Below are 25,168 nucleotides of genomic sequence, written 5' to 3'. Positions count from 1 at the left end.
TTAAACGTTCTTTAAAATTTTAAAGAACGATACCAATTGCCAATTTTTTCTTTTTTTTATTATTTTATTATTAACTAATTTTTTATTATTATTAACTAATTTTTTATTATTAACTAATTTAAAAGTACAAAAAAATTCGTTTCATATTTTTCTAACGTAACAACTGCTATTTCTTTCTTCAAATTTATCAATTACGAAACGAAATGATATACACAAAGGATATACACAAAATTTGTATCACTGTGTACACGTATTAGTCTTTTTTTCTCTTTTTTGAAAATGGGAACGAGCATGGATTTATCGTTGCTTTGGAACAGAAGGGATAAATTACGCGAAACACCGTAACCAATTTCGATCGGCATTTGTAATTCGGATTGCATCGGGCCTTCAACAGGCCGATAATGGAATTTCAAATAAAAATGAATGGCCTCCCTTCGCATTGCTTACATGGGGGAGGGAGGGTAACGTTTATTCGCGGATTTTTCATCCGACCCGAGTAAAAATCCATCAAAAATCCCGATATGGATTCGAATGGCGCAAAAATTGGCGCGGAGAATTGTTTCCGATTTTAATTCGCGCGTGGGGGGGAAGAATATTTTGCGCGGAAAAAGGATCGAAATTTGACAATTTGACACGAGCGAATTTTTTTTTTTCTTTCTACGAAAAAAAATCCCCCTAATCCTAAATTAATAAAGTACAAATTATTATCATTTCTGTACACACGAATATTTATCCATTTTTTCCGGAAAATGATTTTCAATTTTTCAAAAAAGCAAATCATCACAGAACAAACCAAAGTCTATTCCAAAGGCTATTCCAAAATATTCCAAATTCTTCTGTCTTCTTCTAAAATTGAAATCACACGAGAGGGAGAATACTTATCGATAAGCTTATTAAAGAACGATAATTCAATGCGATGTTACTTAACAAGTCGCGATTTCGAACACAAGATGACCATTTTCATTGACATAACCATTTTGATTGAGCTAACTGTCTCTCGGGAAGAATGAATCGTGGAATCGCGTGCAAGATGGCTGTACCTTTAGAGGGAACGAAACGGAAGGTGGCGAATTATTCGTCCTTAACCTGTGTCTAAAATGGAGGGGGGGAGGAGAAGGGGGAGGGGGTTAAGTTTCAACCACGGATGACCTACGAACCGACACGCTATCCAAACCAGAGTCGCGCAAAGTATCATCTGCATATCTTCGTCTAATTTAAATCTCAATTCCTCTCCTGCTCGATAAACAACTGTTATGTCGTGTTTTACCTGTTACGTGGCTCGCACGCGACTAATAGACACCGAAGGTCATCATCTTTGACGTACTGGATGGATCACGTAACACCCACCCCTCAATTATCTTTAGCTATTAGCGGATCTAATCAAAATTTTCCTTATCGTGACGTTTCATTTCATCTATCCTATTTTCTTTTTGATAAAATAAAATTTCAAGGTTATATTGTTTTCGTGAAATTTAATTCTTCGCCACGAAAGAAATAAAAATTTCCTTTCAACAGTGTATAATTTTTAGTTCTCTTATTTGGTTCTCTAAACGAATTTTTCCTCGTGATACTAGGTATAATTAAAAATTAATAATTAATAATTAATAAAGGAAAGGTTTTTATTCGAAGTTTAATTTCAAATCCCATCCAAATTTTATTCAAATTTCATTTAAAAGAGATTACAAAAAGTATTGTTCAAATTATAAAAGGCAAATATAAAATTTCTGAGATATATATATAAATTAGATTGGAGAAAATTATACCATTTAATTCTATCCTTGTCGAACAATCCACTATAAGATAAGATACGTAGGAGAGAGTCTCTGATGAACATAATTTGAAAAGGTAATACAGTTTGATTATATTTCCTTTTTTTTCTTCTTTTATCATACTCGACTAAATGCAAATCTTTGGAATACAAATTCCAAGTGTCTTCGTTCCTATTTTGTATTCTCAGTAGGGTCGTAAGTATTCAATGTTAAACTCTCTCGTAGCCGGATCGAGACCGATACTCTTGGCACAGTTTGCTTCCGAGCACGATTCCCGCGCTCGGTTTCGTTTCATCGCTTCTAAGAAAGCAACGTTTCTCTTTAAAGCAAGCTCGATTCGAAAAAGGAAGCGGGAACATTCGTAGTCGAAATAAGAATAATACTTCGGCCCTATTGAGAAGAATATTTTCAATCGAGAAGAATATTTTTCGGCTCTTCTATAATCAACGAAATGCATGCTTCTCTATGAGATTCCTTTCCAACCTTCCCAATCTATTATTTTCTATATAATAATAATAAAACGACCGTATTTATGGAAAGCTTTGTGAATAACGAGGCACTTTTCTTTTAAAAAAAATTATTACTTGGTAACATCCTTTTTTTTTTCTTTATCCAATAAATTTTCAAATAAATCGTCAATTTCTTCGAAATCGAAATGAGAAAATTACACAAAATTGAACATCACTAATTAATTAATTAATTAAACACATCGAATATTTTAACTCGAACAAGACAATACGTTCTGTTTCCTCTCATAATTTCAATTCTATTCTATATATTATTCCTGCACCTGCATATTCGAATTACTACAATATTTACTTGACTACGTTAAATTTCTCTACTGGCAACCAACCAGAGAAAGACAAAGAGAGAGAAAAAAGAAATATAAAAATTTCTCTTCTCGAACAGACTCGATTACTTTCTCGATCGTATTCAAAGATACCACCATCAATGATTAAAATAAAAATATTTCGTTCGAAATTCTAATTTCCATCCCATACGATATTTCACCTCGTATCCTCACTGCACGTGCACCATTTCGATCTCGATCCTCGGGAAAGGGGAGCGAGAAGCAGCGAGAGCATCACCGTCTCGTTTCCTCTGAAGCGACACGGAACAGCCCGTTTCCTTTAAAATTACACGAGGAACAGAGGCCGTGCAAACATATTACGGAAACAACGGGCGACGCAGTACATACAAACGGGAAAGTGGCGTTACGTGGTGTGTTTTCGCGAGGATACGTGCACCCACCCGGTTCCGTTTCATCGTAAATTTCTCTTGGCCGGCAGGAAACGTAGCGGCCGTCGACGAAACGTTGGAGTCGTGCGGTGGATATAGAAAGAAAGGGGGGAGGGAGGAAAAAAAAAAAAGGAAAAGGATTGTCCGTTTTTTTTTTTTTTTTTTTTTTAAAAACGTGCGATCCCTCCGCGTAAATTTTTCACGTCGATGCGAAATACCTTCTGTTGCGGTGATCAAATAGTAATGCCGTGACTAAAATTTTTATTCGTTGTTTCAAATTGTTGAATTTTTGTTAAATTTCGTTTTTAGAGAGAAGTGTAATAGTGAAAGTTGAAATTTTTTTTTTTTTTTTTTGATTTGTGTCGGAGTCTCTCGAGGTAAATTAGATTTCTTAAACTGCGTGTAAATTATTTGGAATGCAGCCGGTTTTATGAAGTATCATTTTATTATGCAATTATATGGATAATGTTTTCGAGAGGCGCGAGAGCACTGTGTTAATTTTTTAATATGAGAAAAAAAAAATTAACAATTTAATAGAGTTTAATTTTATCCACGGTATTCGAGAAACAAGTTTCTACTATTCATAAAATATATAACTCGTTGGAAATATAAAATGACATAAAATTACAACGATAATGAGCTATAAACTTTAACGTGACATTAAGCGAAGTTCAATTTGTTAAAGATTTTAAAATTTATGTACCTATAAACTGTAAATCTGTACCCTTGTTCAAGGCTCTTAGAGAAGCTATATTATATGCACGAAAATTGGAAAAAAGTAACAATGGAAGGAAAACAACTGAATATCGTTTTATAATATCATTCGATAAAATAAAACGAATTGACTAAATTTTATTTAACATTTCCCTATCATCAAAATTTCAAAAATGATATCTACACGAGTGTACGCGCTCATAGAATATTTAGAAAAATTCGAAACATTTTCCACGCAAAAATATTCGACGCAAGAAGACGATGTTAACGCAAAGGAACTGATGACATCCCGTGTAACACGTCGACTCAGACTAAAAGTTGAAAGGTCCATTCGACGAAATCGACGGAAGAACCTTTCTTCATGAGCTGAAACTTGTCTAGGGAATATTCGAGGAGCCGATTTCTCGCCGAACCTTTCACCGAGTGCATCTCGTCGTTTCGCGATCCACCGAGTGACGCGCCAACTTCCGCCGGGAGATCTTTCGCTCTCCATTTGCAAAATTGTTTTCCGTCAACAATCCCGTTTCATATCGAATAACACAACCGTTTCACTCGGAGCAGAATCGACGAATCGAAGATTCACGATTCGCTATTCGAATATCGAAGTAAAAATGAAATCATCGAGGAACAACTCGGTCAACCACGAGTCGAGGAACGCGTGCAGAAGAAATCGAATTTCGCGTCGGTAAATGGTATACAAAAATACAGAAAGAAAGACAGACTTGTAAGAAGAACGCGGAAACTAGAGAACTAGATTTCTAGGACGATATTTCTATACCAAACGTAAACACTCACTCCTATGCAACACTATTTTCAATAAACAGAATTAACTCATCTTGCTCATCGTATTTTCTTCGATGATGAAAACAAAACAATCTATCAGGAGGAAAGAAATTATTCTTTCTAAATATTATTCGTCTCTCTGGATTGGATTTTCTTTTATTCGTTTCAATTATTCGCTTAAATATCGATCCTCGATCGAAACGAAATCTGGTCAGAGAAAGAGAGAGAGAGAGAGAGAGAGAGAGAGAGAGAGAAAGAGAGAGAGAGAGAGAGAGAGAGAGAGAGAGATCTAGGTTGTCTTATGGCGTAGAAGATTTTGAAAACGGAATGTGTCCTCGAGGTATAGGCGACTCTTTCGATTCGAGAAGAGTCTTTGGCGGATGATGATTCGCTTGTCAGAAATATTCTCTTTGAAACGTTGGTGGGCAACTATGAAGGGCAAAGGAATCCACGTGCCCCTCGAGGGAAACATGTTCCATAAAACAGCGTGAGGAAAAACGTGACGTCCATAGGTCCGTTACTCCGGTAACCCATCGCCGGAGGAAAATTAAAAGTTATCGAGCACCGATGCCTAGGGAAAAGTAGTTACGCCAACTTGACACGTTACCCGGGGTCGATGAAGGATGAGGAAAAAATTCTCGATGGAACGGAGAAGAAACTGACGCGCGTAGGATTATATTGCCTAAAAGGTATATTTTGGAGATGCTTAACTTTTATATATTAAAGAAAATTGGAGAGTTATATTTTTGCTCGATAAGTTACAATTTTTTTATAAACTTTCCTTCTATCATTTTTACGTCTCTTACGTAGAAATAAATAGAATTAAGTAATAATTATTTTTATTTATTATCAAACTCGTAACTTGTAAAGTTATTTTGATAATATTGCTTAATAATATGAAAAAAAAAATGATTGAATGTACCAAGCATAAATATAAAGGACAATTTTCAAATGTAAGAAATAAAAATCAAATTACTTAATCGCTTATAATTCGAAGAATATGGGTTTAAGAATAGAAAATTAGCCATGAAAGAAAAAACATCAAAACGTAATACCAATCAATCCACAAATACGATATTAAATCGAGTCTTATCCACTCGACAATTCGCAGACCGCGAAACATAAATCCTACCCCCTCCCTCGGGGAAGGGAGAATTTAATTAATTTGGGCGTCATCTAATTTCTCCGTAATAACAGATAACGTCACGGTCGCAATTTCATCGGTATTATCTCGCAACAGCAATTTCCATATCAACGGATTTACGTTTTATTTACGTTTTTCTTTTTTTTATTTTTCGACTCGGCGTTGAAAATTTCGCGAACGCAAGATCCTCCACCAATTTCCACGAATTTTGTACTTTCTTCAAGGCCAATATTTTATAAAGCGGACAATAACGTCGACCAATCATTGTTTTATTTCTTATACACTTTAAGACGAGAAAGAGCGCTTTCTCGTTGTCGTCGTTTTCGAAATGAGATTTTACGCGCTCGAGAGCCATGTCGATGGCGCGACAAAATGGCGCGCGAGCGCGCGAAATACAAAACGAGGAGGAAGCGAAACGCGAGGATAGAATGAAATTTTCAAGACATAGGAAGGCTTTTCCTTGGATGATACACGCGTACGTCGAACGAGACCGCTTGAATATTCACTCTGTCGCCTCTGTTGTCCGCTTTGAATACGCGTTTCCGCTATGAACAAAGGAAAAGGTGTGGACAGAAGAAAGGACAATTGCGCGTTTCGACGAGGATTAGTCGTCAAACGTGAAGAATTATATTCGACGAGTTTCTTTGAATTTTCTGAAATTAAAATCAAGATAGATACCATAAGAAAATGCTTCGTAAGATCGTTGAGAGATTTTCATCTCCGTGCGGATTTTTCCTTTAAAAATTATATTCCACGCGATATATTCGTAATGAGGTTCTTACGTAAAATAAACGCGATCAAAGAGCAGTGTCGATGTGGAAAGAGGAGAAATTTCGCAGAAATAATTATAAAAGAATCTGGATTCTTTTTCAGGATTAGAAGAATAAACAAGATTCATTAATTATTTTTCAATCGATTTTGACCACCAATATTATGATGATACCTAACAACTTTCCTCTAATACGTGTACTTTTGAATCTTACGTATTATCGTGACAATCTCACTGAAGAATCAAACTTATTTTGACAATCATTAATTATATATACGATTTCTGGTAAATAATTTTTATTCGCTTTACGAATGGTATCCCTGATGAAACGTAAATTCGTCGGATGATTCTGCATTTTCATCCTTTCGCCGAGTTTCGAAATCCAAAATCCGCGTCACCATTTCTGTTAATAAATTGCACAACGATGACCACCTAGATAGATCTCTCCCTCCCCACGCGCAGAGAATTGTCAAAGTTAAATGGCGCGGTGGATTCGTGAAATTTCTCCGCAATTTACAGTTCGATCGACCCGTTTCCGGCCACGTCACGTCCAAATGATAAAACGTCGTCGCGCTTTCATCGGCGCGGATTCGCCGCGGTTTTATCAGCGGCCGCCCTCGTCGACAAGCGGATTATTAATCGGCGCCCGCCCCAATATCGTTCGACAAGCTTTAGAAACGGGTTAATGGAATGAAGCAGAATCGACTTTATCGGCCGAGAAATTCGGATAGCTGTGTATCTGTCTATCGGCCACGCGAATTTGCGGGAATGGCGGTCGAGGCGGTTGTTAAGAGACATCTGCGTTAGGCCGATGCATACCGAACATGTGTGAAACATGGCCTGCGTGTTGACCTTGGATGTTGCAGTATATGGCGACAAGCGTGGTTTGCGGCTAATTGCGCGATCTCGATGGACTGCAGTGAATTTCGTTCGAGGATGCGGTTTGGTAAGGAATTGGTCCGAGTAATCGTCGCGGATAAAATGACAATGCGTCGTAAACCTTTTGACATTTGACAGAACAAAATTCAGTATTGAGAGTAATTGTGTATAGTGTCCACTAACGAAAAGATAATTTTGAAGAGCAATTTTATTTTTAAAGTTTATTCATACTCTAAGTGATGGAAGTTTGCCAATTGTTAAGATCGAAGAAGAAGAATTTGACAATTGCTATTATTTCTATTCCCATTTGAAATTTTCTTATGCATTTCTTTATTTTCTTTTCCATTTAACCTTTGTCTATTCAAATAATCTATCTCTCTGTGTCTATTCTTATTTTTCTTTCTTCCATCCGCAATCTTCGATCCTTTTCATTCCTCGATCATCAATTTTTTTTCTAATTTATTTCTCTCTTTTCCTCTATTAAATTTCCCTCTTTCTCTTTCTACATGTATACAATTTCCTACGATTTTCCTTTCCTTTCCTTTTTTTTTTCCAATCACAATCGTCGTTTCTAAGATTGATGCAGCGAAAACAATACGCGCTGCGTGAATCGATAGATATTGCACGACCTCGATTCCAAGAAATATATACACGCACACAGCGAAAGCGAATTTCGCAAATGAAATTTTCTCGGAAGAAGGCGAGGAGCAACGGTTTCTAAACGGTTCACGCGCAAGTGGACGTGAACGAATCGAGCGAATTCGTTTCATCGAACACAAAAGTAAAATGTCAATCGTCCCTCCATTACGGATTAACGAGATTGACTATAATTAGAGGCGTTCTCGTCATCTGTTGTTCGAACTGGTCGCTCGAATCTAGTTCTCACATTGGGAAATAGTTGGCAAACGAACGATAGTTATTGTTGTTTCGAGTGTCAATTATTTATAACTGTATTGTAACTTACGAGGTGGGATCTTGATAGATCGATAATGTTGCCTTAATAAACTTTCTAACGCGCATTATTAAAAACGAGAAGATAACAAGAATGGGAAATTTCAAGTAATTCCGACGATTGATAATTTTATTTAATTCTTATCGTTATATACATTCCTCCTATTATCCAATCAAATCTGTCAAATAAACTTTAATTCAACTCCCTCTAAAATCGTAACGTCGCCTACGGATAATAGTCTTATAATCAAACTCTAATGAGTTTCTCTAAAGATGAAACTGGAAGACACGTCGCAAATTTGCGAAAACTTTTGAGCTTTGAATACGGAACAATTACCTTTCCATTCATTTTGCGAAATTTCTGTTTCAAATTAATTAATTTGACACTTAGCAGGGGATTATAAATCCTATTAATTATAATCAATCTCGCTAGGTTCTCATTTCAACTTTTTAATTCAACTTAATATTTTTTAACGCTCGACACGAGGCGAAGAAATCTAAGAAGCTCGTTAATTTTCTCTAAATATGACCAGCTGCTCCCGGCCAGACCTTGCTCGTTTCCGTTGATCCGGATTAAGTCGTGATTTGAATAGGCTCGATAGAATCGCGATTAGATTATAGCCAATCGCTTTGAAAATTGGATTATTCTTATGATAAATCGTTTCTTTTTTTCGTCAATTTTCTATCTCTCCTCGATTTAATTATTAATGCAGATTTGAAAAATATCGATTTGTTTCGTAATTTTCAATCTAAAAGTGGGAACCAATAATTTCTATAAACGAATAATTTGATATCGTTATTACAATATGAAAAATTAAATACAAACTCAATTCGAAATTCAAAAAGATTTAAAAATATTAACAATTAAATCACGGGGAAAAGTATCACGGGGAATATGAAGGAAAACCGAATTCAATACGATTAAGAGTGGAATAAACTAAAATGAGATAGCTACAAAAAAAAAAATATTGAGAAAGGATATAAAAAATTTCACTGGATCACTGGAAACAGGGAAACGCAATGGATAAACAATTGGCGCGTATTTTCTTTCGATCTCGACGGAATTCCGTGGAGAAAACGGGACAAATGCCTCGAGTGTTTCCCCAATGTAGTTTGACATCAAAATTTCACGCGTTTGAAGGAGCTGAATTCCCGTGCTAATTAATTAAGTTAGAATAAACGTTGAACCAAGCGAAGCACCCGCAGCATATTTACCTTTCCCCGGAAAATAGGAGAGGAGAGGAGAAACTAAAGAGCAACGAAAATGCCGTAACCTTGTTCAACATCGATTCTTGTATAACGCGGATGGAGGAGAAAAAAAAAAAAAAAAAAGAACAAAAAAAAAAAGAAAAGAAAAATAAAAAAGAAAATGGAGGATAGAGAGGAGCTTTAGCTTTAGGAAAAAGAAAAAAAATCGATATATGCATATATGTATATAGAAAATATCCAAGCTATTTGAATATCGTTTGTGTCGAGGAAGATTTATAAATGTGAAAAAAGAAAAAAAAAAAAAAGGAAAAACGTGATTGGAACACCTACCGTTGGGTACCGTCGGTGGTTTTTTCGTCTGCACCCTCGCTGTCGCGTTGTTCACCTGTCAAATAAATAATGGAATATTAACAATCTCTCGATTACATCTGACTATACCGTACCGATTTTATTTCTTTCGATCGATCGCGAGATTCGCGCCGCCGCTTCTTTCCGTATCGAATAAAAATATAAAAATTCCATCTCGTCCATTTGTTTCGTGAAGAAAACGAAAGCTTTGCCGTTTCAAAAAATTTCATATTATAAATCTCCCGGATGATTTAAAAATTTCAACGAAAAAAATTTACTTAAGAGTTAAAAGAAAATTTACTCGAGAAGATGCTTATTAAAAAATAAGGAAAGATTGCACGGATATGTTAAATTTCTAAATCGGAGGAAAATATTTTATTTATTTTTTTTTTTTTTGACAAGGAAGGAAGCAAATGGACATTGACTCGAATAGGTTGAAGATCCAACAACGCCAATTTCGCGGCTCGTGCACGAATCTCGCGATCGAGGACATTGATGGATGCGCAATCAAACTGGCAAATGCAATTTCTCCCCGTATCAGCCTCTCAATTTTCATTTTCATTTCGATACAAAAATCGGCCCGGATAAACCGGGGGGATAAACTGGGGTTCTGCGCATCGATCAACGGCCAAATGCGAAAATTACTGCAGCTGTGCATCGTTAATTTATATTTTCTTCCTTTTTGTTTTTCTTTCTTTCTTAGTTATCTTCAAACTTTGAAAAATAAACATTTCAACGAAAAATTTGGGAACTTTGGAAAATGAAATAAATCTATACAAATTTAACGATGTACAGCTACTTGCAATTATATTCCGTTTTCTTTCTCGAGTAATCCTCAATTCGTCAATTTGGCGATGGAGAAACTAATGTGAAATATTATTTTGAAAATTTTTACACAATTTCAAGGTAAACTATTGTTCGCCAAATTTAGAATTGATTCGATTCTCTTTCCTTTCTGAAATCTTATCTAAATTTAAGGAATTAGTTGGACGTTGTCTGTCGAGAAAAAAAGATGCCGGCTCTTCAAAAGAATTCTCCTTTTGAAAATCCCGCCAAATTGAATCCTTGGCCACGATGACAACGACGAGTAAATTTAAACATCGCAAATTTTATAAAATTTTGAAGAAATGATATTAATAATTTGAAAAGAATATATATACATATATATCGAAAAAGAATAAGAAACAATTTTTTTTAACAATAAGAAATTTTCCATCTTCGAGGCCAAGAACGAAGAATATCTGATCGATCGATTTTCCACGATTTTACGATTTTCAATCACTCTATTTTTTTTCTTTCTAAACTTTTTCTTTTTTTTTTTTTTGCATCGATACGAAAAGAAGAAAAACTCTTGTGTTTAAAGCTTATAATCTTGAAAAAAAAAAAAAAAAAAGAAAAAAAACGAGTTTACCATTAATCCATACGTGAAAAGCGATCGATCGATGATTTTCGATGCGAAAATCCGGCAAAGTGTAGGTAAATAAGCAAAAAAAGAAAATCAATCTCGAAATTTTCTCTCGTAAAAAAAAAAAAAAAANAAAAAAAAAAAAAAAAAGAAGACGAACAATCGTGAGAGGCGCGAAAAAAAACAATTTTTCTTTCTTTTTCTTTTTTATCTTCTTCTTCTTCTTCTGATCGTTAAACGCTCCACTTTTCCGGACGATCGAAAAAAAAAAAGATGGTTATAAAAAGAAATCAAGAGACCGTCGCTGTCGATTTCCGATTATCTCGATCTCTCGCACAAGTACTTTCGTCGCTGGTGGGTAAAATTAAAAAGAAGAGAAAAAAGTAACTAGAAGAGGCTAAATTCTCGTCGGTTCGGCGTTTCTCTTTATCAGCTGGATCCCTCTTACCGTGCGCTTTTACCGTTCTTCGGATTTTTCCCCCATTTCCGCTGCTTTGCCTTCCGTCTCTCCGCCTTTCTCCCCCGTTTTCCTCGTATTTCGTTCTCACGGAAAACGAGATCTCTATCCCCCGATTAAACGGAGATTTTGTTCAACGTTCGTTGACTCTTATGCGCGATATATTATTTTACTTTTCTATTTTACAGGTTAGATTTGCGTCAATTCGAACCGAGATAAGTGATCCCTTTTCTCTCGAAATTTTAATTCATTCATCATCAGTTCTCGTCGCTTATTCCTCGATCTTTAATTTCCTACATTAATTTACATGGTAATTTTATAATCTCCGATTTATTGATTTAATTCGGGCCAACTTTATGGATACCGATTTACCATTTTAATTGGCCGTGATTCTTATCCAGACCGATTCATCATTCCCTTATTTGCATATTTTATTCTCTGATTTTTAAATATTTCTGCCACGCTTATGCTTATCATACCCGTTCCCATTATCTTCGTGTTACCGAATTCTGTAATTCAATTAAGAGAGATCCAATCTACAATTTTAATCTACTTTTTTACTTTCAGAATCCAGTAAAAAAAAACCTAAAAATACAAAAAGGAATTCAATTTCAAATACTCTCGTCCAACTTTCAAATTGTTATCTAAACAAAATCTTTCGCTCAATATAATCGAAACAATATCCCCATATTTTTCGCCATTCTCGATACTCCTACCACCTCGATATCCAACAACCAGCGTCCTATCTCGAACGTGCGGTTTATCTACGCCACCCGGTATTTGTTTGTCGCGAGAGGATACGGCCGGCCAATCCCTGCCTGCGTTATCGACCGCGATTTGCATTTTACGATCGTGTTCCCATCGATCGAGGGGTTTGTTCGCCGCGTTATATAGTTATGATCGGATTAAACGAACGTCGCCTTCTCGTAACGAGCAATCGTGTTCAATTCAACCAACCAGAAGTTAGATCCCTCTCTGGATGTCCATGATAAACTTGTTAATTAGAGAAGGTCGACGAACAGTTTCTCTTTGGAGTTGGAGAAAAATTTATATTCAATTCTTTTGTCCTTTAGAGAAGTTTTTTCCTTGAATTCTTTTCGTAGATAAAAAATTTGGGGAAATCTAAAATTATCAAGGAAAATTTTAATTAGCAATATATATTTCTCAGAAGAATTTTTGCTTTATCATTTGTGTAAAAGGAAAAAAAAAAAACTTTTCAAACTTCTTTTTATTTATATATTCACGTATTGTTATTATTATTCCAAGTTCAGCATTAAATTTTATTCGAAATTTATATTAGATTCTCGAAATTTGTATTAGAAACCATCGCTTGCTCGCTGGTTATGAATATTGATCAACGATCCGATTTTGGTATCGTGTATCAACGTCTCGCTTCACGGAGAAGTTTCGACGTTTTTAGAGTTATACGTGTTTCATATACGCTCATGAATATTAAATATCGACGTGGAACGTTTAGCAAGTATGAAATGTTGCCCGTCAGGGGCAAGATCCTTTATATTCTGCGACAAAGTTTCGCGGCTCGTATCATAATCTTTTATTCACCTGTGAATATTAAATATCGGTGAACATCAACCGTTATACGACGAAAATTTCGCAACGTTATTATTTCGTTCGCGTTAAATATTAAAATGGCTGCGAAAAATTTTGTAATCTGTGCAACGGCAAAGATTAAAAATTTCAATTTCAATTATTTTTTAGATTCAAAAAAAAAAAAAAAAGAAAAAAAAAGATCGCTATAATTATTATTCATAAAGCATCCACGTTCTGAAATTAAATCCTATTAGCGGAGATTTCTTCTTTTTTTTACTTTAAAAGTAAAAAATATGCAACAAATATAATATCTCATTCGAAGATATTCGTCGTTATTAGAAATCAACGAATAATTATCCTCCTTTCCTCCTTTCTACAATAGACAATTTCCTCGTTATCTACAACTTTCCTCATCTGTCAATTCAAATTTAAAATTCGTACTAACACAAAGTTTCAAATATTGGGTAAACGTGAAAGTTTTCCACGCACGAACTACGTTCTATCTTGTTTATTAATATATATATATATATAACGATCGCGTTAGAAATTCGCCGAAACTTTTGCCATTGGATCCATCCAATCGTTAAATTATCGTCACAACCTAAAACGTTATCCTTAATATCACGACGACAACCACCATAAACGAGAGAATTCATCGAATAAATCGAATCTCTCGTCCCACCTCGGAGGGGCCCCCACCACCGACAAATATTCATCGCGAGTAAATGAAAGGCAAACACTAACCTGTCGGATCTTATTGTTAGGTAAAATTGAACGAGCGGGATACGCAACAAACGAGCAAACAAACCGTGGGCGGACATCGAGGCATCCTGAGTCTACGTTGTCAGAATCGATGCCCGTGCCCGCCTTGTTGGACGGCAAACAATGCGAGCACGGATGAATCTCGAAATCTTTGTTTGCCATACGTGTATCGTGTCCAACACCCCGGCTGCGTACGTTCTGTAAATCCGATTGTTTTGCAAATTAGACCGTCCACGCGTACGACACCCGATTGTTCCTTGTTGTTCCAACTGATTTTATTATCGCTCCCTCGTTATCTTCACGATCGAGATTGAAATTAAGAGAGGAGGAGAGAGAGACAGAGAGAGAGAGAGAGAGAAAGAGAGAGAGAGAGAAGAGATGGTCGTTGGATGATTAAAATTGGTGGGAGGTACGTGGAACGAGGGTGGAATTTTCTCGTCATCAAGCTTATCGAAAATTTCCATCGAAATGGGCCCTTGAACTTTGATGTTAAAAACTCGAGTGAGTTCATTTGAATTCTCGCGATTTTCTGGCAACGGGTCAATTTTGAAGAACCACTTCGGTTTAGAAATTGGGACAAGTGTATTTGGGCATTGTTCTTCGATCGAATCGCGTGTGTAATTACTGGTATTAATATATTGTAAATTTGATATTTTGGTATGTATATGAGGAAGGATATTTTTTTAATCGATAACGATTTATTTATTTTATAATATAATTGGTTTCGAAAACAACATTAAAATAAACAAAAGGAGGGACGTTAAATTTTTTAATATTGTACGTTTCAAGTATTTTATCAAAAGAGAAATATATATATATATATATATTTTTTTTATTCGATATTAACCATTCATTTCGTTCAATAATTTAAACACACATTTGACGCGTTTCGGAATAATGTTTTTTTCAATTTATTCGAATATAGTATAATATTTTATCACGATTTATTAAAAAATAATAAATATCATTTTTCAAAGTATAGAAATTATATATTTTTTTTTCTCTACCGCGAAAGAAACGAAATATTTAAAAAATTCTTTTTAGAAAGTTATTGTTAAAACGAAATTTAAAAACAGTGAATCCGATATTAATGCAAATGAATTTAAATTCGATTAAAAAATGTACAAAAATGATAGCGCTAATCGTTTTTCAAATATGTATTACGAGTATTCGAAAACTGTCTGGCAGAATTTATAATTTTTTTCCAGTTCACTTTTCCCTGTATCGACAGTTTAATTCGATTTACCGTGAATCGAATTTTCCGAGTTACCCGATCTGCCATAAGTTAGAGTAGAGCCTGGTATACTGCAGCTTAGATCTCTCCTGGCACCGGACTTAACGTAACGTGATTTATCGCGGTCCAGATTTGTAACGGAAGAAGGTACAATCTTACTTTATTCCACGCTCGCGCGCGTGTATGCCATCCAAGTTGTTTATTAAATCTTACTTTAATTCCCCATAACATAGACTTATCTCGCTAAAGACGTGAAAATTATTAGAGTTTTTTGTGATTTCTTCGTTGCAACCTGGGATCTGATAATAAACAGTAATCATAAATAAAATATAATAAAATTTACACATTCCTTAATTATCCCTTCTACAAACAAAACTTCGAGTATAATCCGAAACTCAAACTCTGGCTTATTGCAGATTCATCGAGGAACCTATCCCTATACTCTAATTTTTATCCGATCTTTCGCGGAATATCCTTTTCACGGAAACGGAAAGAAAAATCCTTAGAACGCAAATTCAAATTCTTTCTCTCTCTCTAATCCTTACACGCAATCGAATTCCAACACGAATCGTACACGAGCCTATTGAAATCTCAGGCAGAAACACCCTACCCTACCCTACCCTACCCTGTGCATCAAAGCCATTCATCTATCGCCGCCGATTTTCCCCTATCAGATCCAGAACCCGTTCCGCGGTTGTTACAATATTATCTCTATCGTCGGCCCAGGCTTACCTCTATTTGCGCGTGCAAACACCAATAAATCCATCAGCGCCTCGTTTGCCGACAGATAAAATGACGTCGACCAGAGTCAGGTGCCTAGACTCGCAGTGCCGTCCTCCGCCGTCCTCGATCATCGACCCCCTCCCTCTTCCCCTCCCACGCCCTCCGCAAAGACTCCCCCAACTATCAACTACCGGGGCCCGGATAGTCAAGCCTTTATCCGCTATTAACTCGAGCAGATTCTCGATTCAATTTCGTGGACAGAGCCGTTGGACGACGATATCGATCCGATTAATCATTGTAACCGGGGATCTTTGATTGACATCCAAGCCACGCCGCCAGCTGGCCATCTCTCGTCTTCGAGTATAATTGCAACAAAAAAAAAAAAAAAAAAGAAAGAAAAGAAAAGAAAAAAAATAATCTCGACGTTTGGTAAATGGGAAAGAGAGAGAGTCGAAAGGGGGACGATAATAGACGGCACATACACGAAGTTTCGTGACACGGTGGCCGACACGAACGATCCACGATTTCCGGCCGATCCGGGCCTCGGTATCACCGCGATCTGAATTGAAATGCAGGAAGTAAGTAAATCTCGGCCCATTGTAAATTGTGGCTCGTTAAGATTTGGCCTGGAACGCAGCTCGGCCATCGATTTTTCGATCTACGCGCCTCCCCTTCTACCGAATGACACACATCCCCTTCTTCTTCTTGATGAGGATGGAAGGGAGGGAGAGGCTGGTTGTGCCCACGAATAGAAATTTTGATTCAATTTTTATTCAAATACGAGGAAACGCTTATTTGAGAGGTTTATTTGATGCTATCGATATTGGACGGCGTTTACTTTTTAATTGGAGACGTGTAAAAGGGCATAGGTCGGATCGATCGTAGATTGATCGATAGACAATTTCATTAACTAAGCTTTGCCGTCCTCGCTGTAATTTATAACGCTTGTTCACGATATTCTCTTGCAACCTCCTGTCTTGGAAACCTCCTGGTCAAATCGATCCAAAGATTTCTCCGTTTCAATTTGAATATCTTTCTTCTTTTAAAAGGGCCAGAACGCGAGAACGTCTGCATTGTAACGAATATCTCGCAGATATGAACGGACACCTTTGATCCGCCAGATGTCTCCCGATCTCTCGCTTTCTCGCAAGTGGCCACCCCTTCTATACTTCACGAAAAAGAAATATCGTCGAAAGAAGGGAGGAATCCAAGCCTCGATTCGTCATCGAAGGGCACAGAGAAGAAACAGGATAAAAGAGACACGCGCTCGACCGAATTAATGGCCGCCACCCTTCGAACCTGCCAACCCTCGAGAATTCTATCCACCCTGCATATCGGTATCGATGATGGGATGGCGGTCGCGTGATGATACAAGATGTTGACCGGACAAACGTCACACAGCTTCGGGCATATCGAGCAACCTTGTTCCCTTCCCGGTATCTGCATAAATTTGACTTGCTAAGCTCGAAAATTCGAGCCACCTGTCGTTATGCACCATGCAGGCCGTGCATGAGCTACGACGACACCACTGGGTCGTACTTCCTGCTTTCCGGAATGCCACGGTTCCGGCGGAACAAGAGTTTGTTTTCGTCCTTCGCTCACCTTCGACCCTCGTCGTGGCCTGCTACCCTTTTCACCTGGTCTTCTTGCCACGATTTGGCTGGTGATTTGGCTATTGATTCAAGGGGGAGGAGGGGATGTGTGGGCGAGTTTCCACGGATGGTGGCTTTTCGGTGAGTTTTCGAAGTTCGAAGGGTGGAATCGAAGCGTTTGGAGGACTCGTTGGAATAACGAATCGGGTGGTTGGATGTGGCGTTTCTACAGGGGATGTGTAAATGCGTTTCCTTTTTTGCTAACGTGACGTTATTTGCCATCGTATTTAACGTACTTCAACGAGAGTGACCGTGAATGCACGAGGATTTTCTATCCTATGGAGAAGAGTGATGGTAACGTTATGGGTTTTCTATCAAGAAATGTAAAAGGTGTAGAAGAGTTTTTCAGATAGCCAGCTTTCTATTTGTATATACGAATGTATATATATATATATATAGTTGAATTTTGTTACATTTTTTGACGTTTCACAAATACTTTTGGTATTCATCGATAAATCAATATTATCTTCTTCGATTTTAAATGGCGTATTGAATGTGTTGAATTTGAAGAGTTTTGAATAATAGAGCGAAATTAGTTTGGAAATTATCACGATTTTATCCCTTTCCATCTTTTGATTTATTTTTTCTCCAGTGGTGTTAATGAAGCATCAAGTAGAGATTTATTTTTCTTTTGATCGTTCGAGCGGAAGAAACATGCTTTCGACGATTCTTTCTCTCAGTACAAGAATCTTCTTGGGAGGATTAATTTGTCCGTATAAAATAATTATCCGTTTCTCTGTTTTTCAACCCTTTCGTTATTCTTATCGACGAAATCCTTGCATGATGACTTCTCACTAATCTCGACTCGAGATCCTAAATCGTTTATTGCGACGTGAAACCGATTTCGATCGATATTTCGCTGGTAATATTATTTTCCAATTGGAAATTCCACACTGCAAGTGCACGAAAGTGACGAAAGACAAATGTTGACCCTTACGAAAAGCATTGAATTTGAAATTCGGCGCAAAGGTTGCCGAATCAATATCACAGATTATCTAAAAGTTCACGCGAGAGTTTCGCACGAATAACCCAGTTTTCCTCGAAGAACGTCCATCGAAAATGATCGTACCATTTCTAAATGTTTCGAAAACTTTCCGAAACAGACACTTTCCTTTTAAAAAGAAGAAGAAAAAAAAAAAGAAACCTCTTTCGAAATGAAAAAAACATCGTAGAAAAATTATCGAAAAATCTCATTCTCATCGAGAGAAGAGAAAGAAAAAAGGGAAGAAAAAGAAAAAAAGAATGAAGGGAGAGTTGCCACCACCTCCGCGCCTTCGATCTCCGCGAACAAACCCTTTCGTTGCACCCTTTCCCCCAGAGGGGCGATCAACAATGCTCGCAGCGGGAGCGTGCAAAATTGAAGCCCGCTAACGAGGCCGAAAGACCTTCGATAATCGAAGAGTATCGGGCCGCTCGCTAACTACCGCCGGTGCTTAAACCAGTTTAAACTCCCCCCTTTCGCCCCTCCCATGAATGGAGCTTTGAACGAACGACGAATGAGGAGGGGAAGGCGGGGGTTGAAACGCGAGCGCGGTCTCGCGACACCCCTCCCTATCCCCATTCACTGGCCCATTATCTTAACGAACGGCCTTTGTAGCCATCGAGCATTGTGTTTTCACTCGTTACCAAGGTGAGCAAAGATCGAACCTCGCAGTTCCGCAGTTCGAAACTTCTATCGAGCGTCGTTTCAAGGAGAGATCCTTCTTTTTCGCGATATTTCTTTGGGGGAGGAGGGAACGATACTGGCCACGATTCTCTTGAATCTGTTGAAAGGATCTGTCGAATTTGAGGAAGAGATTCGACTCTTGCGACGAGTATGTCGATTGTATATAGAAGAGAGAAAAGGTAGTAGGGGCTCGTTCTTTGGTCATTGAATATCGTCCAAGAAGAAAGATCGTATTTCTGTCGTGGAGGAAGGTGTTGTCACGGTTTATCAAGCAAAGATTTATTAAATTCATCATTGACTCTGGATCTTATCGGGAACAAATCGAAATTCCTCTTTCCCCGAGAAGGATGCTTTATCATCGAGAAAGTAAGAATTCTTCCATTCTCGTGCCACATTCGATCTTCACAGATCGATGCTTCTCTAAAAATTTCAAACTTTTCGTATCTTTTCTATCGCGGTCATCCTCTTTCAAATACACAATTCTTTTAAAAAGAATTCTTGAATCCTGTCCAAGTTACTTTTCATCGAATAAAAATAAACGTTTTGGATGATCGATTCTTCTCCAACACGTACGGGAGGAACTTTCTTCGAGGAAGGATTCTCTTTCCTTCGAATCGTATCTCCAATCGTTCTATCCTTCTATCCCAACAAGCTGGATATAATTAGAGAGATTGGGAACGAAGTTGGGATACGTTTGTATTAGAATTGATTCGATATCCCCAATCCTCGGTGTATAACTCGGTGTAATTTCTTCGATTAGGATCGAGATATATAGATTTAACGTGGAAACACGGGTCTCCCAGGAAATTCCCTCGATCCTCTTGGCCTGGTTCGAGGGTAATTAAAGCGACGTTATTAGCGGCTCCCATGTCGGTTGATTCTCTCCCTTCTGCTCGTGGACTAGTCGGATGGCACGGAGGGATCACCGGGTAAATACGAAAAGATAATGTTTGATGAGGAGCCGGCAAAATATTTGACCGAAAATGTTCCCGCTGGAAAACATTGTCGTTGGAGGATGAAATATGTAAGAGTGGCACTCCGGGGAGTGGCACTTGGTTTGGATGGTCGCGATGTAATTCGATGATCGAATCACGAGCTGTGATATCTCAGTCAAATTGCTCGCTCTTGAGTTTAATCTCAAATTTTAATCGTGGCAAGGGGTGTTTTGGATTCGTTGAAAATGGATTGTTTCGTCTGGTTTATCTGGTTATTAATTTTTTTGGGGGGGGAGAGGAAGGGTTCGAATTACAAACGACCTGAGTTTAATCTCTCCTACTTTTGATTTATTTCTCGCCGTTCCAAATTTTAAATTTGACAAGAGGAAGATAATCCTCTCTCGTGTAATTTAAAACAGGCTTAAAATTGTTAGTTCGAAAAGTATATAATTTAAGCTAATAGGAAATTATCATTTTCAATTTCTGTTTTAATTATTTCAATTATTTCATTTTTTTTAAAAGAAGAAAAAAAGCCTCGAACAATATTGCCCATCGAAATATTGCCAAACGGTTCTCTAAATTTCAAATTTAGAAAAACCATAAAACCCCATCCATTCCAATTTCTCCATTCCTCTTTCATCCGAATAATCGTCCACCGTTTCCAACTTTAATCATCGAAGTCACAATCGAACAGCCCGAAACAAAACCTCTTTTTCCGGAAACCGATATAATCTCCGGTTGGCAAGCAGGAGGCCAATAAAACGAGGCGATATTCGTTCGACATCGATGCGTTGGAACGCTTTTTTTTTTTTTTTTTTTTTTTTGTTCTGACAGAGACCCCTTCCTCCCCTTCTCTCCCTCTCTCCTCTGTCCCACGATATATCTTTTTCTTTCTCCGGCGACGTAATTACAGAGAGAACACGTGTTTCCTTTTGAAAGAGGAACCGGTATCCGGTTGGACGATAAAGTTTCGACGAATCGTGAGATTCTCAAGTCGACTCCGGCTTGCGGATTAACATTTTACCCCCCCCTCCCTTCTTCTTCTCCTTCTTCTTTTCTCCCCTCTTCTTTTCTTTTTTCACAAGACAAAAAAACTCGGTTCTAATTTGAAATCTCCCTTAATCCTTCCGGTAATTAAAAAGCTCGCACTGGTGGAAAAAAAGGAGGGGGAAGGAGGAGGAGGATCATCGTTGGACTCTCGCCTTTTCAATGCGACGTCGAGCTCGGCCTCCCTTTAACCCTCGGCCATTTCGGTCTTTAACTTCTCGTTAGACTTCACGTCGAAGCTTTGCCGGATCCCTGGAGCGAATGTAATACGCAAGGGGTTGGAATTTGACCCTCGTTTGGCGGCGGCGGACATCTCGTGATTTTGTTAATGGAGGTTTTTAATTTGCCGGAAAAGTTGAAATTACTCGACTGGGTTTATATTTGCTTGATGGGGATACGTGGAGATCTTTCTCCTTTTTTTTTTTCTTTTTTTTTTAATGAAGTTGTACCTTTTCGTGGAATCGAGTGAAATTTCAGAGTTTCGAATTCTCGCCCCCCTCCTCTCCTCCACGGTTTATTTACCTTTTGGTAAAAGGATATCGTTTAATCGGTAATGGTTTTAACGATGATACGCAAAATAAAGCAATCTTTTTATCGTATTATTTTCAATTAAAAAAATTAAATGAACAGAGTTTTAAGAGAGAACGAGAAATTCAAATTTTGTTGCCAATATTTTTTTTATCAATTGAATTTTTTGAAAATAAAATGCAAGTCGAAATACTAATATTTTTCCCTGAATTTATCAAATTGCTAAAACAAATTTATATAAATTTATCATATTTTTATTTATTTTAATTAAGGTATTTGAAAAAATACGCATGTAATATTTTTGGATGTTTTACTCGCATCGTAAAGAGTTTCTAAAATAAATTTTCATTGCCAATAATTTATCGAAAGGAAAAAATATAGAAAAGTTAAACGCATAGGTGGCAGAATATATATACACGAGTGTTACGAGAAAATTTAAAATTCATTCGTCTTACTTCGTCGAATTAGCGCGTCTCAAACGCTGGCTGGACACCGCTTTTTCCCTGTTTACGAACCGGCCCGCGTAAAACACGCTCGTAAATTTCAATTACCGTGGCTTATTACGCCAACAGAAATAAGAGCCAGCCAGGTAGGTGTAACTCCGTAATTGGGCATTAAAACTTGTTAAGTTTAATTTGACGCGCTCTATCCCGCTCCGACATTTTCATCCTCACCACTGATTTTCCCCGCCATTTTCTTCGACACCATTAGTCGCGGCGGCACGTCAAAATTTTACCTCTCTCATTTCGTGCCACTTACGAATCCACCATGTTTCCTATCGCGAAAATTTCCTGAAATTAAATATCTAAAAATCCTTAAATTAATGATTAAAATTCACGCTTTAAATTCGCGTGTATATATATATTTCGTTTCGAATAATTTCACCAGTTTCGAAAGTACTCGTGCGAACGTCCGTCATAACTTATCTAGCTTAAAGATTAAAAATCCGTAGTGTCGCGTGAAACCGGGAAGCAAATTGACAAAAAAAAAAAAAAAAAAAAAAAAAAAGAAAAAAAAGAGAGAAAAAAAGAGAACAAAAAAAAAAGAAAAGAAAAAGTAATGTTCTTTTTTTTCTTTTCTTTTTTTTTGAATATTTCGAAAATTGATCGTACGAGCGTGGAACATGGAGGGGTAGTTACGAGAATACGTAGCAAAAAAAATCCGTGCAAATGTTTGTCGTGCCAGAGTTACGAGAGTTTTGCGAACGTTGCCAAATTTTTTGGCTGTCGGACGATTTATCAGACGACGTTCGAACGGTTCGTTGGAAATTCGTTTCTTTTTTTCTTTTTTTCTTTTTTTTTTTTTTTTTTGAGAGCGAAAAGATAGAATAGAGAAAAGAGCAGAATCGAATGGAAGAGAGGAAAATGGAGATTAAATAGTCGTTCCGAGTTTTTCGTTACGCTAGATTCTGGCTTGCTTCCTGACAGGTAAATTTAATGACAAATTTCTCCGTTCGAACGTAATCCCTTTTATTTTCGCGGATCTATTTTCCACGTGATTCGCTGGTTAAAAAAGAAAAAAAAAAAAAACGAGAGAACGCATCGAGAAACATTCGTAACAATCTGATATCGAAGTAAAAACGTACAATTGGAAATTTAATCCATCGTGCCCTCTTCAGCAACAATCGACCAACGAATCGACAGTTAATATAATATTAGATAGTTTACAACTCGTTTGTTGAAGGATACAGAATTTAATTTCGTTTTATCTCCCTTCTCAATTTTAAATTTGATCATATTACCCGCTCTACGTTCTATTCCACGTTTTGTTCCAATATGGCTGCCTCGGGTACAGTTTACCATTGATTTTAACATTGATTTTTATACAATTACAGGGAGCAGGGTTTGATCTTTTAACGAAGCTAAAAGCTTTTTGCCACTTTTTATTACTGCAACGTGTTGCCAATTCGCCGCTAACTAACTTTTTTTTCAAAAAACTTTTAATCAGATTATCCGAGGTGAGTGGCCATCGGTCGCCATCTGGCGGCCATTACGATAAACACTCCATAGTAGCATAATCGTTCGCAAAAATCGCGAGAAGCTCGGGCACGAAATCCGCAAAAAAAAAAAAAAAAAAAAAAAAAAAAAAAAAAAATCCCTCCCACCCCCATTCCACGCGCAATATCACCCGCCGCAATAAACGAATAAACGAACATAACGTGGTTACCACGTTAATCGCCGATATAATTTGTACGCGTACGATGAAAAAAATTCGTTTCGTGCGACTCCCGTGTGTATTTGATCGGGGTGAGAGAGCGGGCAGTGCGAGGCGACATCTCTCGTCGCTCTCGTCAACAGTTTTTTCGACTATTATTTCGCTTTTTCTCGATGGTTATGGTTTCTGGTTTCCTTACCTTTTCGGACACTTCTGGGATCGGATTTTTTCGACCGGCATCTTCAGTGTCCCCACTCGCCCGCCGTTACTTGCCCTCAAAATTCTTTCAACAATTTTCTCTCATACTCTATCATCTCTCTTTCTTTCTCATTTCTCGTTTCTTTTCTTTTTTTTTTTCTTTCTTTCTTATCTCGTTTGCTCGCTCTCTCAATATTCCGTCCGTTAACCATCGTATAGGCATCTCGTTTTACTAGCCTTCCACATATACGTATATATTTTATATTTTTTTATTTCTCGCTCGTTCTATACCGTCCTATCCGATCTCTACTATATGTTTCCCGCACGCGCCTCGACTCTCGTCTGTCGCTGTGTCGCGCGTAGAACGACTCTATATAGGGGACAACAAAGAGACATCAGATATTTATATTTCTTTCGTATTTAATTCGTTGTTGCCAGACGGAGTATATTTGTGTATATTTATGTATATATCCTCCTATTCACTGGCCAACCTTCGCTCTCTTTCTGTCTCTATTTACATACACGCACAAAATTTATAAATTAAACGTGCGCGTACGCATACAATATTTTGTCCCTCGTTACAATTTCTTTTTTCTTTTTCTTTTTCTTTTTCTTTTCTTTTTTTTTTTTTTTTTTGTTTTTCGTTGAAATGTAATTTTTACGGAGTTGTCCCGAGCGCGTCCACCCCTTCAACTTCGTCGCTTGCGCGTGACTCGTACCACCCACGCGGACGCGTGTCGGTCGATTTGACGAATTCATTTCGACGATGTTCGACGAGATTAATATCGGGGCTGCGTCCGCGTTCGTGGCACGGCCCACGCTTTTCGGTTCCGTGCTTGCACCTTCGAGACGCTTCGTGACGTTCCCTGGCAATGGCGAGAGAATACAGGTTCGTGATTCTGATGGGAAAGATTTTTCGTTGCAACGATTTCGTATCGAATATTGGTCCAGACGAGCCATTGAAATCGTGAATTATTATTGAATATCGACGAATTTTTAAGAAAAATTTTTAAATCTATGTATATATATACACATAATGATTTTAATGTGC

The 25,168-nt window shown here is 37.4% G+C and overlaps 1 protein-coding gene across 9 annotated transcripts in view; it reads right to left on the bottom strand.

Annotated features, from left to right (window-relative positions):
• LOC122712383 (RNA binding protein fox-1 homolog 2) overlaps nt 1–25,168 on the bottom strand; it is a 182,307-nt gene that overhangs the window by 49,888 nt on the left and 107,251 nt on the right. For all 9 annotated transcript variants that reach the window (XM_043931997.1, XM_043931999.1, XM_043932001.1 and 6 more), the window contains one exon: nt 9,788–9,842. In XM_043931997.1, the coding sequence (XP_043787932.1) occupies nt 9,788–9,842 (55 nt within the window). The remainder of the gene's footprint in view (nt 1–9,787; nt 9,843–25,168) is intronic.

The sequence above is a fragment of the Apis laboriosa genome, unplaced genomic scaffold (genome assembly GCF_014066325.1).
Source record: "Apis laboriosa isolate Shangri-la unplaced genomic scaffold, ASM1406632v1 scaffold1_cov151, whole genome shotgun sequence".
In the NCBI taxonomy this organism is placed as follows: domain Eukaryota; kingdom Metazoa; phylum Arthropoda; class Insecta; order Hymenoptera; family Apidae; genus Apis; species Apis laboriosa.
The sequence above is the reverse complement of the archived record's forward strand: the minus strand, read 5'-3'. Positions and strand labels throughout refer to the sequence as shown.